Consider the following 16512-nt stretch of genomic DNA (forward strand, 5'->3'; position numbering starts at 1 on the left):
CAAACGTAGCATTCACAGAAGAGGAGAGGTCTTCTTATGAAGAAAGAACAGAAAAGCATACAGTAGAAATAGTCAATTCTTTCAATGGAAGGATGTAAGCAGCTGGGTTCCACCAAGATGTGCAGTGGGGACCAGTACTTTTTAACTTGTTCCTAAAAGATCTAGAATTAGACATGAGTAGCAAGGTGAGGTGGCCAAGATTGTTGATACTAGAGGGTGGTTAAAACCAAGAAGGTTTGCAACTCCAAGAGAATCCTTCCAAACTGGGAGAATGGCAGCTGTGATTCAATATAAGCAATTAATATTATTTATTTTATTTATTTATTAAAACATGTTTATGCATTAAAACATTATGTGCATTGTGGCAAGAAATCCCAGCTTCATGTATGCATTGACTGGATCTGAGTTGACAGTGACGGCCCAAGAAAGAAATTTTGGGGTTGTAGTGGACCTCTTTCCTAAAAAAGCATCTACCAATTTCAACAGATAGCAAAGCTTCTGCACTTCTAAAAAAGGTCTATATCATGGCCTCCTTATCTAACTTCCTCCCCTCCATACAAAGAAGCCCCATACATTGTTTCTTACCGGAAGATATCCCACCAGCTTGATCATTTTTGCCTATCTTCCCTTCACCTTTTGTACCTCTACAACATCCTTTTGGAATCTTGACTGTATCTACACAAACTTTAGAATCTTCATAGAAGTCAGAATGTATAATAGAGTACATTTGAGTAGATCTCTCTCCAATATTCTAATTAGGCTGAAAGGAAATGAACTATAACTCAATCTCTCTTGCCAGGAGAGCTTGCAACAAACCAGTAAACAAGCTTCAGCAATGCGTTAATCTGGGCCAAGTGGCGATTCCTGCGTAAGAAACGCTGAGGGATCTGGAACCAAGGGGTAGCAGCTGTTTTGCAAAAGGTCTTTGGCTGATTTATGCTCAACCAGAACATCTGCATGGTGCCCCGTGACCCCTCCCCCCTCGAATTCTAGCTCACGCAAGGGAACCAAAATGCATGATTTAACTTCTGTAACATTTATGCAAATCTCACTGGCTGGTATTATACATTTTCAAGGTTTATGAGGAAAATGAGGAAAAGAACTCCCCAGGAGAGGGAGAAATGCATTTGTGGCAAAGCATTTTCTTGTCATTTGAAGAGAAAGAGGCCCATTCACGGTACTGTCCTAGATCTCAGCACAGGAAACTGAATCCTGACCTTTCTTTTCAGAGGTAGGGTGCTGACAATTCAACCTCTGTTTCAAGACAACGACTCTGAAAAGCCAACATTGTTCTGCTTAGAGTTTAATTGAGCAACTGTGCAAGCACAGCAACTCCTCCTTCCTGAAGAGAGCTGTTTTCTTTGGGTACTGGATGAATTTGCAGTGGCAAAAACGTGTTCTCTGTTCTCCATTCAACATGGCAAAGAATGAGGACTTTGATGGAATCTCTTCCATTGGGGGTATCAAAAGGATTTCTTGTTTATTTCCACTCTTTTAAGCATGTGAAGCCCAGGAGGACAATTTTATTGCAGCAAAATGGTCCTCATGGGCTTACGCTGGCCAGCAGCACTGTTATTACAGGTGAGAATTTGCACACAGAAATGATTCCAGCTCAACTTTAAAGCTTCAGGCTGAAGCAACAGTGCTGCAGGCTGCCGGAGTCACTCATCACCGCTGAAGACTGGCCAGGCTGATCTAGCCTGTACCACCAAGGTGTGCTGGGGGAAGTCCAGAAAGTGCCCGATCAGCACTGTGACAAAGGAAGTCGCAGGTATTGTTCCATCTTTGATGGGCAGCTACTAAGCCAAGGAAAGTGCCTTTGGGTCAAACCTGGTATTTCTTCCTCTGTCCTCAAGCCATAGTATAATCGTTGATTACTCTCCCTAAATGATATATAGAGACCTCTCCTTGCAAATATCCTTTCTTCTATTAATCTATTCATAGTTCCATAATAAAGGCCAGATTATCAAAGAGCGCGATTGGGGACTCTTACGTGATCGACTGTGACAGCGATAGCCCTTGCACTTAGTTCAAACCTCCATCTGTTTACACTTTTGGGAGCACTGACGCCACATGTGGGAAAGGCCGGGACCTCTTGAAAAGTTTTTCACCCTGCAATACTTCATCACCAAAAAAAAAAAAAAACCAAAAAACAAAAAACAAGGCGTCCTTGTAGAGTTTATCTTTCCATAAAAACAAAAACAGCATCTTGTAAGTGACAGAGGTGCTTCTCAGGAGGCCAAGAGGGTTGAATCAGAAGGCAACGAGGCAACTCTAGTCACCAAAGGTTAACCCAGAGGTTACCAAATCTGATGGGACAAAAACTGGAATGACTGTGTTGGCCATACTAGTAGCCCTACGTTAACAATTGTGGGTAAATGCAGCACATCTCAAAAGATTTTAGTCCAGCCGTGCATTTTAACACCAGCTCTCTTATAACTGGGAAACAGGAAATGTTATAGGGAGCATGCTGGAAAAGACCATCCCAGAATTTCTTGGCAGTTCCTAAAAATCCAAGGGAGTTAAGGAGAATTAGGAAGAGGGAGTGGAACTCCATCCTATCCTCTCTCTAACAGAAGTGGTTACGGAGGAAATCCGAATGAGCTAAATCAGCCAGCAAGAAAACGTGATTTAACATATCCTGCCATTTCTTAATTTTTTGTACATGTGAACACATAAGTCATGTTGTACAATCAAGTCCCATGCAAACTGAAACTTGGAGAACCATCAATGCTTTCCTTGTGTTGTAGAAAACGCGCAAGTCATGCTTACCCAACTGTTAACACTTGAAACTATTTCCGAGGGGTAACCACAGTTTAAAATGTTACATGCATTTTGACACCAAGTTTTCACAGACATTCAGAAACAGAAGAAAGTTGCCAAGAAGGCACCCCCAAATTTCGATCATGAAGCACTCCATGGCAATTTGAGGGAATCTGAGTGCTCAGACGAAAATCAAGGCCTGTTTCATAAAGGAGAAAGATGGCTTTGACACTTATGACTACTTTTGATTCTACCCAGTCATCAACATGCCAGCCAGCTAGGGTTTCCTAGGTAACAAAAATGGAAGCTCGTGCAAAAAAGAAAAAGAAAAGAAAAGCACACGGCTGTGGTACCTGCTTCTTTTCCTGCTTCTTAATGGCTTTGAATTATTCAAAGTGTCTCAGGGCTAAGAGCATGACATTAATCGTGTCACCCCTTCCACCCCTGCAGACAGATCGTTATGAATAATCAGCAGCAACCAAAGACAGCTTTGCTGTCTGTTCTAAAGAGCATGCAGATAGGAAAAGGCCTGCCCAGAGGTCTAAGAACGCTGGCAGGGAACAGAAAATGCCTGCTAGCACCCTCCTTGGCTTAAGATGCTAGAAATGTTGAGTAGCCTAGAAAATAAGTATTCTAGTCAACAGGGCACACGTATGATCTAAATAATACCAACAGCAAGATTTACTCTTGTGGGTGTTTAGGGAAAAATAATAGGCTACATAGGGTACCATGTTGTATCTCCTTTTCCAATGCTAATGAAATGCTTTCTCCAGTTGTGCCGAAATCACTTCCATTGGGAACGCTTTGCTTCGATCAGCTGCTTTTGTTCTTGGGCAGCGCGATGGGTTTTTCCAGAAGGTTCCCCAATGGCTTAGATAAATTTGGAGCTGGTTTAGCAGACCGGGATGAGCTGCTCTGCCCCGTGCTGGTGCTCTTGCAGCAATGGTAGGAGAACCTAGAACGTGTAGCAGATTCATCTCTCAATTACCCCTAGTTAATGGGAATCCATGTGATGCTGTCATTCCTGAAAACTGAGGGAAGTCATAAGGAACTAAAAGGTTCAAAGGTTTCGTATAAAAGAGCTGTAAAATGGGCAGCAAACCGGGGGAGAGAAATATGCTACAGAACCACTGAACCAGAGGTCCAGATGTGCCGTTCCAATGAGAAAGGCCAGGGCCTAGATATAAGTGCTGATCATCAATTCATCTCTGTGTACTGCTTGCTTGCTAGGGAGCCTATGACAGGACACACAATAAGCTGGGATCCGGCTCAGAGCTACTGGAAGTCATGATTCGCCCCGAGGCTTCGGCGAATGGGGCGGCATAAAAATGTTTTAATAAATAAATAAAATAAATAAAATAAAATAAAGGGGCAGGTGAGATTGGGAAGACAGACAGCAGCTGTATCCACACAATAGCGGCTCGGGCAACAGATAAATCACATAGCCCTAACCCTGGCAGCAAGCCTTGCCCTTACTGCACCTCACCAGGACATCACGGGACAAAGGTGTGAGGTGTGACTAAGATGATAGCATAGCAGCCTGGCTCAGATTTGCCCTCTGCCTCTTCTCCTCCTCCTCCTCTTGCCCTCAGCTACCCAGCCTTTCCCAATCACTGTCTTCCTAGCTTTGAGACACAGTCACTAACTTCACATGTGCAAGCACACATGCATGTGTGCAAAAAAGGGGTGAACCTGGGAATAAGGGATGCTTCAGTAGTTGCACCCAGTTTGCAGGGATGCATGTATTGCTAACGTCCTCATGCATTTTAGATGACTGGTAAGGTAGTTTCTTCCATTGGGCTTTTGGAATTCTACAGCTGGTCTGATTCTGTTCTTCATCTCCTATTACCACTGAATTGCAAGTATTTACTGCAGAGGAACCATGAAATGCAGGGATGTTAAAAGAGAGAGAATACTTCTGGATCTACCGACTCAAAACCCAAACAGTCTACGGGCGTAAGGTAGAAGACAATACTTCTTGGAAATGAAAATCAAATTCTTACACAAGCTATGCTCCCCAAAATTCTTCCATCTGGAGTGTTCTTAAATCTGTCTCCTTGGCTGCCGACACACTGTTCTGTAAATTAGAAAGCTAGCATGCTATGAAGAAATGTTGCAGCTCAAGTCATTTCTTGTTGTGTTAGCTGCTTAAAGGCAGGGAAGATTCTTAATGCAAGGGAGCATTAAAAATAGTGCATGCAGACTTACACTCCCCTTTAGTCTGAAGTGGGACAGTCCATACTGTCATCTTACTTCCAGAGAATGCAGCTTCTGAAAATAATATGGGGAAAAATCCATTTCAGATTCACTGCTTACCTCCCTTTTTCAACTTCAACAGTTTTGCCCCTTAGGATACCTTTGCAGTTTTCAGACTAAAGCCAGATTGTCTGGGAGATGTGTTTAAGTTTTAACAACCAAATACGCAAGCAAGTAGACTTGCATTTGACCTATAATTCTTCTGACTGTAGGAGGGGACTTGCATGACTGAATGCACTAAAATAATTGATTTGCATATATTTCTCCCACGGCATGTTGATTTCTATGTGCAAAAAATTAGAAATGCCTAGGGAAGAGTATTTATTTGCACAGGGTCTCATCTGATACCTGAAACACTACAGGACAGAAATGAGTTCTCTTTCTTGACTGTTTCTGAAGACTTGGTCTGAGCTGCACGTATTTAACTTAATTATCTGTTTCCACACTGCTTTATCTTACATTTGAGTCCTCACCAACATAAATAGAAACACTGGGATCTCTTTGTTTTGGCAATTATAATGTTCTTTGACAAGGAAAATACAAACTCCATTTAAAATATATGCACGTGGATAAGCATGTGATTTTCTCTCCCACTCAGAGTAACAGTAAGATCAGACATAGATTCATTAGGATGCCAACACATCTAAACTGTACAATGCAGGAGAGTTTTCTATAACCGTATCTGGAAAGAAAGAGATGCAAATATCCCTAAATATTTGCTTTGCTAGTTTTGTTCTGATTGGAGTTTATTTCTGTCCATATCACTGAAGCTGTAACCTGAGAACACAGATTCAAAATATAGCAGCAAAGATGGAGGGTTTATTTCACAGAAGCTTTTGGCAGGTTGTTCAGTTTACAGATTAAGAAGCAAACCTGTTCAGACCTGCATCCTGAAATCATAAGTCTTGTTTCTGCTACATTCAAATCTTGTTTGACATGTTGTGAAAGTACACCATCATTTATTTACTGTTAAGAAGAGGAAAATCAAGACAAAAAGACATCAGCTGCAGCCTCAATTACTGTCCATCAAGGAGAAAAGCATTTCCAACACTCCTGAACCATCTCTATCCTTCACTAGAAGTTATTCACAGCAACTAAAGGCCCTATTCCAACTTCCTAGGGCTGCTAGACAATGGAACCAGCATGGGGGGGAGGTATGGAGGAGAGAAGTGTAGATCTGAGGAATCCTTGATCCTTCCTCCTAATGAGCAGAGATAGGGCACTTATACATCTGAAATGGGCCATCTCAGAGGGCAAGGGAAGGATGGCAGCCATCCTTGATTCTTCGTTGCTCCTTACTTCCCCTGGGTGTCTGCAATCCTCTGACCTTGGAGGTTTAAGGGCAGCCATATTGGATTATCACATTTGGTAGCTTATTGGTTTATCAGAACAGATAACCGTCAATGGTCCTTTAGCATCTGCAGAATAAAAGCACATCCATTGCTAGTTTCTTTGATGTGAACATTCCAGTCTGAGAAGAATTACACAAGGTACAGAAGGCACGTTTCTAGAGTTACACCAACACATGCCCAAAGACCAGTGAAATAATTTGTGTAACAACCATTATGCACTGGAAAATGCTACATTTTTATTCTAGAGGCTGTGTGAAGATGTTCCACAACTTTCTCTAAAGGCTCCCACTGGTATTTCACACTGTGAACTCCTTGGGGACAAAGGAGTCCCCAAGAATTGTTTAAGATTCTTATATGCAACTCTGTCAGAAGCTCTGTCCCATCCTTGGTGTCTCCACTTGCAGTGCATGTTTTCCTTTTGAAAAGAATGAGGTACAGGTGATGTGAAAGAACCCTTTCTAGAGGAGAACATGGAGAGTTGTTGTCGATCAAGATATCAGAAAACTGGCCTCCCTGACACATGGCAGATTTCTGTATGCACTGACAGCGTGATACATACGTTCTCAGATTCCAGTTAAAGTCGTAAAAGCAGAAATGATATGTGAAATTACCATAATTTGTATGCATACAAATACTCTGTCCCTACTCATGTGTTTAGTATTCTGGGGCCTTGCTCCGTGCTCTACCATCTTTGTGCTCTTTCTAAAGCTCTGGTTAACATGTGCCATTGCACCATGGTTTCCAGTGTAATGAGAAGGCCTGCATGGCCTCTCCCACTTCAACAGCAACAAACACTAATGCTTAAAAAGAAGAGATGCTATTCCCTGATCTCCCAAGCAGTGTCCAGCATTACCCTCAACACAAAGCAAGACTGGCCAAACAGAGTTGTCATCATCACTCAGGTGCACCTGGCTCATCTTGTAAAAACATACGTGCCTTCAGACAGGACAGACTGGCGGGCAGGTTGCTCTTGGAGGGCTCCCTAGAAAGCACAATGAAGACTTTGTTGAGCTCTCACGTATCAAAGCGGAGCAGTTGGCTCAAAGGCCGAAGGGCTTTCTTGCCTAGTACAAGGCTGAATTCAATGCCTGCCTCACCACTAATATGCTGAATTGTTTGTGGTATGCATAGTGCCTCCATGGCAAGTCACCGGTACCCCCAAAATCTAGAATATTGTTTTGTTTTGACATGCCAAGAAATTAAAGCTGGAAGCAAGCACTGAGGCAGATACCCAGAGGAATTTTTATGGTGTAGCTGATGTGGTAACATAACCATCCTGCCACCATCCTCTTCCTCGAGTACGAACTTATGCTACAATCATGAGAGGCCCTCCACCAGGCGGCTCTTTCAAGGGAATTTCCAAAAGGGAGAGGGCTTTCTTGGTAATTATGTCTTCATTTCTATACCACCTGCAGCCAAAGCTCTCTGGGTAGTTTGCTACAAAGATGGACCCGTTTCATGAAATGCTACCTTCACGGAGGTCTGCCTTGAGCCAACACCATCTTTCAGTGCCAGGTGATGGCTTCTCTCTACTACCAGGCATTTGACAGCATATAAGCTTGTAGCCCTCAACGTGGGGTAAATGGAATCCCCCAGATCACTTTTTGCACTGGAATGCACACATATAAGTTATGTGCCTAAGTTATGGAATGCACTCCCCAGAGAGGTCCGCCTGGCGCCGTCATTATTTGTTTTTCGGTGCCAGGCGAAGACCTTTTTATTTATGCAGCATTTTAAATGTTAATATTATTGAATTTTATTCGGCCAGGGCGGCTTATTTTATTTTACTGTATATATTTTAATTGTCATTGTTTTAATGTATTTTGTATTCGATGTTGTAAGCCACCCCGGGGCCTTGGCAAGGGGCGGCATAGAAATGTTTTAATAAATAAATATAAGAAGTCCTTCTGACTTGCTCTTCTAGGTGACTGTCATGAAGTGTCTCCTGTAAAATGTCCAAATTTCAACTTCCTAGTGCATATACTGCAGGACCCCTATATCTGTGGGGATAGGTTCCAAGACCCCCAGCAACTGTCTGGAACTGTGGATAATTACAAACACTATACATTGTGCATATACATTTATTTTTTCACAGTTTTGCAAATAGATTTGTTCTTACCATATATTCGTGCAACCTCAGCATACATTTTCTTTTCTTTTCCCTATTGAATCAAGACTTTTCACTTAAAGGAAGAGCTTTACAGCTTCTCTTTGGCAGTTTAAGACACTTTACAAGCTCTCCTTTGGACCAAGGTTAACTGTGGATAAGTGAAAACGTGGTAACTGAACCAGCAGTTATAAGGTTCTGCTGTACATATTTTAAAATAAATCAAACATGCCTGGGACACATTACTCCAAGATCTGCATAGCTGTGGGGTACTTTTATACCCCAAACAATACCTCCCCCCCAAAAAAAGGCAATAAAGCAGGGTTCGATACAGATCATCTTGGCTCATTTTAAAGTTAAAATTCTAATCTAAAGCCTCTAGCAAACAGAATTAAAACCTACTGGTGGAAAGCTGTGCCATTATTTTTTAAAAACATTGTCTAAACCATTGTTATGCAGAGAAAAAGTTAACAGTCCTATCATTGCTATGCAGATTTTCTCATTTCGCATAGCCTTCAGAAGGATTAAATCTTAAATTACCTGTACTTGCTGATAGTGGAATGTCATTCTTATGCTCATTGCATCCTCTCGCAGGGAAATTTCAGGCAGAACAAAGGTCTTCCAGATTCAGCATTTTTCTTTCCTGAGGCACTTTCATCTAGGGTCAACAATGACCCCCAGTGCTAAAGCTAGTTTTTAACCTAAAGCATACTGCCAGTCCCAGGATGTTTATTGCTGAGTGTTTCAAATTGTTTGGATGTAAATGTTTTTAATATTCTGTTTCCGATTGTATTTTTAAGGCTTGAATCTTTTGTTAAACTGCTCTGGCTGTTGGGAGTAGGACAGAACCAAAATGATAAAAGTAACAGAAACAGCAGCTGCTGTTGCAGTTTAAAACTCAAAACAATCCACTTCCTAGAGCACATCAGCAAAAATCATCCTGCTCCTTCCAAGTTAAAACGTCATAGGGAGAGCAGCAAATAAGTCAGATGCAGACACTTCTTCCAGATTCCCATCACAAAAAGCAGGGCACTTTCAAGCACTTAAAACCAAGTTTAGATTAAAGCTGTAACCCCAGCTGGGGGCACCATTAAAGGACAGCAAAGCATTGCTTTGTGGTGCTAAAAGACAGGAAAGGGTCGGGATTTGGCCCAAAGAACATCTCAAGCAAAACAGAAGCTATATAGCCAAACTCAGTTTGTTCACACTATGGAAGCACACATTCCTTCGACAGACAAGATTGCCAAGTTTCTCTTAGCATTCGGAGGCTACATCGAATTCAGCGAAAGTGAACACAGCAAGCAGAAAAATCAATGCAAAGGCAGGTTTTTGCGCAACTGGAATCCCGGCAGCACAGTTAAAATAGTTACTGCTGTTCAAGCCCTCTGGCAGCAAGGCGAATGCTAAAAGCAAAAGTGGCTGCAGCTGGAGGGTGGTCTCCGCAAATTCTTATCCTCCCAGGGCAACATTCAAAAGCTTGTCAAGCCTACAGCAACACATTTGGGTAAGAACAGGTGTTGTCTGCATAAATAGTGCATTCTCTCTCTCTCTCTCTCACACACACACACACACACACAAAGAGAGAGAGAGAGAGAATGCTGCAATATTGAAGGCAACAAGGGGGAAGAGGAAAGCTTTTTTTTTTTTCTTTTGGACAAAGTAGGCTTTGCCAGTGCTGGGAAATTCAAGCACAATTTAAGATTTCCCCAAATGTTAAAGAGGATTTTGATCTCAAACTGACGTGAAAGGCTAGAATTCAGCAGCGGGGAGCAGCGTTCAAACTAAGTTTGCCAATGAAAGCCCTTCAAGCTGACTGCTCTGCTGCAAAACCATGAGACGTGACCCAAGACACCCGGGGGTTTAGGGCTGTAGTTAAACAGGATTTAGGATGTACAGAAGACAGCGACAAAGGGCCACCTATATCTTTAAGATCCACTGAAATATCCCCATTGTCTGTTAGTAATAACCAGCTCTTGAACATTAGCTCCAAGAGTAAAATAGTCAAAATTAAGTAAACCGATTTAAGATAGGAACATAGGCATCTGTCCAATAAGCTAGCCTGAACCAAAAAGCCGCAATTAAAAGTCAGCTATTCAATTTGCTGTAATGATGATACAATTTTGTGTGAAGGATTCTACTTTTCTACACAGAACCAGCATCAGGCACACTTCGAGAAGGAAGAAATTGCGAATCGGCAGTACCATGCCCCAAAATACCCTCTTTCAGGTTACTGCAACCTTCCAAACATGGTGAGGAGGAAGCCGTTTGGAAGAAAGGCCCCTGATGCAGATTGTAAACTTCAGGAAGGCTGGGAAAAGACCTTTGAGGAAAAAGCCCTGCACCTAAGCCAATCAGAGCTGGATCTGGAGTCCTACAAGCAATGCACTCTGTGTCTAGAAAAGGAGAAGCCACCAAAGTCATCATTTAAGATGAGCAAAATGAGGTTTCTACAGCTGGTCTCAATGAGGGATCTTAACCGTTGCATTCTGTACTAACTGAAGTTTTCAAAAAGGCTGCCAAGGCATCCCTATGTCCAAAGTGCTGCAGAAAGTCTTAATATCACTGGGTCTTAGCACTGGCACATGGTTACTTATACATGATGCCACAGAAGCTGTTGCAAGCCACTGATGAGAGTGGACATGCACACACCATGAGAATTATAGTGGGAGTGCAGGTGAAAACAGATGCCTTTGAGCAAGGATTCCATTCATAGTTTTATTTACCACATTCCTGGTCACATTTCTGCCAGGTGGTCAGGGGTATAACTATGAGGCTCAGGCAACAGTATGAGCATTTAGAAACGGTCTTACAGCGAGGCAGAACTGGCCATGTAGCCCAATTTTGGTTAGTCCATCCAGTAGCAGTTTGAGGTCCTCTCATTCATCTAAGTACCTGACAAACCAGAGCTGATGGGAGCTGCAGACTGACACATCTGAAGATCACCAGGCTAAGGAAGGCTGGTTTTAAACCCGCTCCGTCTCACCTAGCACTGTCTCCCTATACCTGTGGCACAGTGAGCACGCCTCACCATGACACGCACATTCTGGACGCCCCTCTACCTGCTTTCTGGCAAGCAATGGAGACGTGACTGGATTCCACAATCATTTTGTTTGTGTTGCATGTGTCAATACTGCATTGGTTTGCCTATGGATGATTCCTTAGTAGGGAAGCAGAACCTCAGCCGCAAAGAACCTCAAATCCAAGTCTCACCCAGGGACTGCCTGCCCCCTTTCTCTGGCTTCACGGTTTCCATCAATTACCATTCTTCCTGGGATTTCCTGTGTTTACGCTGCCTTTTCCCATTTTAAAAGGAGGCAATGCCTCTCCTAAGCACTAATTTCTGGAAATAACTGCTTTAAGCTAAATATTTTGGTTTTCTGCCCCTGCCCCTTTCGAAGTTGTCCCTGCCCCACCACTACTGGAATGCAGCTCGTAAGCGCTTCTTCTAAGTAAAAGTTGGCCCTTGAGCAGAAAGAGTCTATAGTTTGTGCTTTTCTCCTGTTTTCTCTGAAAGTGTTGTTTTGCGACTGCTTTTTTGATGCACTGGGGAGGGTCTTTGAGGAAAAAGAGGAAGACAGAGCTATTTTAAAAAAATGATGCAACAGCTGGCCTTTGCATGCAGTCAAGAGACCATTTCCAAAAAGACCACATTTTAAAAAATAATCCAAGGTATTCTGCCTCTGTACTCTAGGATACAGGGGCTATGACCCCAGGTGAGACAACTGGTGAGTCAGGGTCAGCCCTACTATTAGGAAGAACGGAAAGGCAGTTGCCACAGCAATTAATTTGCTGCCTTTTCAAGGCTAAGTAAATCTTCTGTTGGCTACTTATTTTATTATGACTGTATTTTTTACAGCCAGGAAAAGGGAGAGGCCCCTGTGGAATCTGTTGCTTCAGGTACCAAACGAACTTGACCAGCCTTGCATACTGTACTCCTTGATTTGGGGCACAGAGGGTGTGCCACTGGGTGCTCCCATCTCCTGCCACAAAATATCTCAGGGTGGCCCTGACAAAGATGCCCAACTTAAAAATGAAAGGGTAAGGAATCATGAGTGGGGAAAGCTCAGCTTTATACTTCTGAGGTGAACTAGCTCTCACATTCCATTTTAAAAACAAGGGGAGGCCAAGACTACCCAAATCACAACATCAAGAGGAAACTGTCCTTTTCTCTCTCCTTTTTCTGTTTGTCCCTTACCACTTGCATAAAGATTCAACTATATACAGTTTTGGTCAAGGGAGCTTCTTATAAATTCTTGTGCAAAACAAAAAATAAACTTGTTGACTTGGATGTCAGTAAGGAAACCCCAGGATCTGGAAGACAGAGGTGTGAAATGACTAGAACAACATACAAAATTCAGTGTTTTCACACTTAACAACTAGTGCTCCATTTATTTCTACTCCTGAAAATTGCTAAAGTATAACGTATAAAAATAAAGAGCCACTAACAGAAACACAAATATATAGCTACAAAAGGGAGGCTTATTTTGGAGTGAAAGCAAGACTATAGATTGGAATTATTATAGTACTGTGAGCTGCAGTGGAATTTTACTGAACACATTGCTTGGCCCCAATACAGCCCTTCTGTAGCTATGTTCCACTTAATTTGCTCATAAACTAAGGCTTTCATAATGTTATAAAAACATCTGTTGCTAATCTTGCTGTTGAGTGCAAGTTTTTTTCTTCATCTGCTTTTTTATTTTAACAGTGCAGCAAACTACCGTACACAACCCGATATAACAGGAACGGTTCTAATGAGTTGCTAAGAAAGAGGTACCAGGGAAAAACTGTCTAGGGAGGGGTAGATAAGTTTGGTGGAGATGGATTATAGCACTACAATAGCTGGTCTGTGTTGGGCGCCAAACAAAGTTATATTTGGACACATTAAAGGCATCAGTGTGTGCAACGAGAGACAAAGATATCCACACGATGCGGCCATCTAAAACTGAACCCAACACTTCATCCTCTGTGGGATTTAGAAACACACAGATCTGAAGGCTTTTGTGGCCACACTGGTTTGGCATCACAAGAATTCTGGAAAGCAGTTTGGAAAGAAAAAAGAATGATTGGAGGAAAGACAGACAAGGAAACTACATGTACCACTTGATAGACATTCTCATCTCATCAGATTGAGGAAAACATATGTTGACACATTATCACAAGCGAACTAGGAACACGGAAGAAGAGAAAAAGCATACAGTGGCTTTTCCCAACCTGGTGTGATGGGAGTTTTTTCCAACACACCTGGAGGATACAAGATCGGGGAAGGAATTAATAGATAACTTGGAGACAACTAGAGAATCCTGATGTGAAACCAGAAGCCAATGCACTGTAGCTCTTAAAAGAGTTTTAGACAAAGGTGGAAAAGCCACAGTTTCAACTCCCTGTTTAACCATGATGTTTCACTGGGTCAGTTGATGCCAGTCACACTCTCTCAGCCTAGCCCACACCACAGGGTAGTCAAGGGAACACAGGAAAGGCAGAGGAGAGACAACCATGCATGTGCCCCTCTGAACACCTGGGAAGAAAAGTGATCCATTTTTTTTTTATTTACACACACACACACACACACACACACACACACATATATATAGCGATTTATATCCTGCCTTTTTCCTACAAAGGGCTCAAGGCAGCTTACATCATCTCTCCTCCATCTTATCCCCACAACAACCACCCTGTGAGGTAGGTTGGGCTGAGAGTCTGTGACTGGCCCAGAGTCACCCAGTTGGCTCCATGGCTGAGTGGGGACCAGAACCCAGATCCTCTGAGTCCCAGTCCCAGCTCTTAACCACTGCACCACACTGGCTCTCCAGTGTGTATGATCAACCATTCCTTCCTCTCACCATCTGGATGTAGAGAAGACTTCCTGGTTTCTTAAATCACAGTTTCCTGTGATTGTGAAGGCTCCTACAAATGAGGATTATGTGGTTTAATCCCACAAACGAGGATCTGTCCTGTCTTGTAGGCTGTACTCCAAACCACAGTTATCTTCTTTAGACAACACAGGAAACTGTGTCTTCAGAAATCAGAAAGTCTCTTTTACAGACATATGCATAAAGGAACAGAAGGGAACTAATACTGCAGCCTGGAATTAGTTCATGATCCACCCACTTATGGTTTGCTGGAGGTGGCCCTGTGACATCTGTACTGAACCAATGTCTTCATTATACTCTTTTGCCCATAATCAAGCTGAGCAAACTCTGATTGTTCCACTCCTTCTAACACAGAAGAACATCATGGAGGAAGCCTCTGGCTGTCTTTTGCTTCCATCCCCAGACTGGTTCTTCTTCCCTCTACATTCTTCCCTTCCCTGGCAAAGCTTTTCCTCTTGGTTGGCAGACAACCCTATGTAGAACGTCACAGCAATCTTGCCTTAAGCTTAACGGAAGCATGGCATTCACTAGATTTGAAGCTATAAAAAGGGTTGCAGTCTTCTTCTCAGGTGAAGTCATAACAAGTTCCTAATCATTACTGCAATCCCAAAATAAACACACAGCAGTAGCCCCAAGAAGTCTATGGCTGCTCTGAAGACTGAACCTGCTCAACACCCTGTCTATTTGGCGCCTTCATCGCTGTTTCCATCCCGAAGCCCCCACACCACTGCAGACAGCATTTTTACTGACTTGTTTGCATTATACTTGAGGGTGATTGAACAGCGACCAAGGAAGACCAGAATGGCTTCAGGTCTTGTAAGGACCTTGCCTTATAGTTTTCAGAAAGATAATGAAGAGGAGAAGGGGCATAATGGAACCTTGTGGAACTGCGCAAAGTTAGAAACCATCCTTCCATAATGGAGGCCAGCTCAGTGGCACAGCATGCTCTGCATAAACAGTCGTGTGTTCCATGCCCAGCAACTCCAGTTTTAAGGATGGGGAGCAGGTGATGGGAAAGATATTTACCTGGGGCCATGGAAAGTCACTTCCATTCCATAAGCAACAACGGGTTCAATAAACCAATGGCTAAATGGTATAATGCCACTTCACAAGCTCTGTTATGGCCATCCTCAATGGCAGGAGAGCATGGAACCACACTTCAAATCCACAAGTTTGTGTCAGTCCCCAGAGATGACTCACCAATTCCCCATGAGTGACAAGTCCAAAGGCTTTAAAGTACAAGAAGAAAAGAAGGATGAAAACAAAAGAACTTAACAGTGGCCAATATCTCAAAAAATATAGATCTCTGTGATGTTGTGAGCATGTCCCTCCACTTTTGCCTTTCCAGCAGATCAAGGCAAAGGGCTTCTAAAATACAGTCCTTTATTGAGCAAGGTTGGCTTTGCAATAAAACACAAATGAATAATAAAGTTCTCTTCACGTAGCATCTATCGAAGTAGTGATGTCCGCAATAGATGGAGTTACTCTTGACCATATCAAAAGTTGATTGCAAACTGAATCTCCCCCTTCCTCCAAAAAGGGCTGGCCCCACCCTCAGGGAGACTTCCTGTCACATAATTATATGCTATGCTATTAGAGAGCTTCTCATTTTATACCACAAAGCTTGTCTGATTGCACGGTTATTGTCCAGAAAGGAATCACAGTATACTCAATTTGGCCCAGATACCTATTGCAAGGGCTAGAAGTAAGTCCTCCCAAGACCATCACCACCTGAATGTCTCTATTCTAAATGACAAGCAAGCCATTCTAGCTTTCAATTTTAGGATGTCAAAAATATTTAACTGCAAACAAACAGGTTCTTACCTTTGACGAACAACAGCATCTTCTGACAAGACTAAGGGTGCAATCCTATGCCCACTTACCTAGGAATAAGCCCCACTGATTTTTAGTGTGGCTTACTTCTGAGCAGACATACTTTGAACTACACTGCAAATAGACACAACCAAAGGCAAGATTTGGTAAGCAAAAGCAGCACCAGTAATTAAACTATTGACTCAGTTGCCAATAGCTTTCCAAGCTCTATGGAATAAATGAGGTGCCACAGAGAGCACTGGCCCCTTAACCCAACTACACACCAGACTGATTGTGATCAGTTCACTTCTATGCCATGCTATCCTATGGGAAAAGCACCCTAAGTGTG

At 42.7% G+C, this 16512-nt stretch overlaps 1 protein-coding gene across 2 annotated transcripts in view; it reads right to left on the reverse strand.

Annotated features, from left to right (window-relative positions):
- MOSMO (modulator of smoothened) overlaps window positions 1-16512 on the reverse strand; it is a 53084-nt gene that overhangs the window by 17507 nt on the left and 19065 nt on the right. The window contains exon 3 of one of the 2 annotated variants that reach the window (XM_044433349.1): window positions 7225-7353. The exons of the other annotated variant lie outside the window; for it this stretch is intronic. Within the exon in view, the coding sequence (XP_044289284.1) occupies window positions 7266-7353 (88 nt within the window). The 3' untranslated portion in view covers window positions 7225-7265. The remainder of the gene's footprint in view (window positions 1-7224; window positions 7354-16512) is intronic. 2 annotated transcript variants of the gene reach the window in all.

This window comes from Varanus komodoensis, unplaced genomic scaffold (genome assembly GCF_004798865.1).
Source record: "Varanus komodoensis strain SLA01 unplaced genomic scaffold, ASM479886v1 scaffold26, whole genome shotgun sequence".
NCBI lineage: Eukaryota > Metazoa > Chordata > Lepidosauria > Squamata > Varanidae > Varanus > Varanus komodoensis.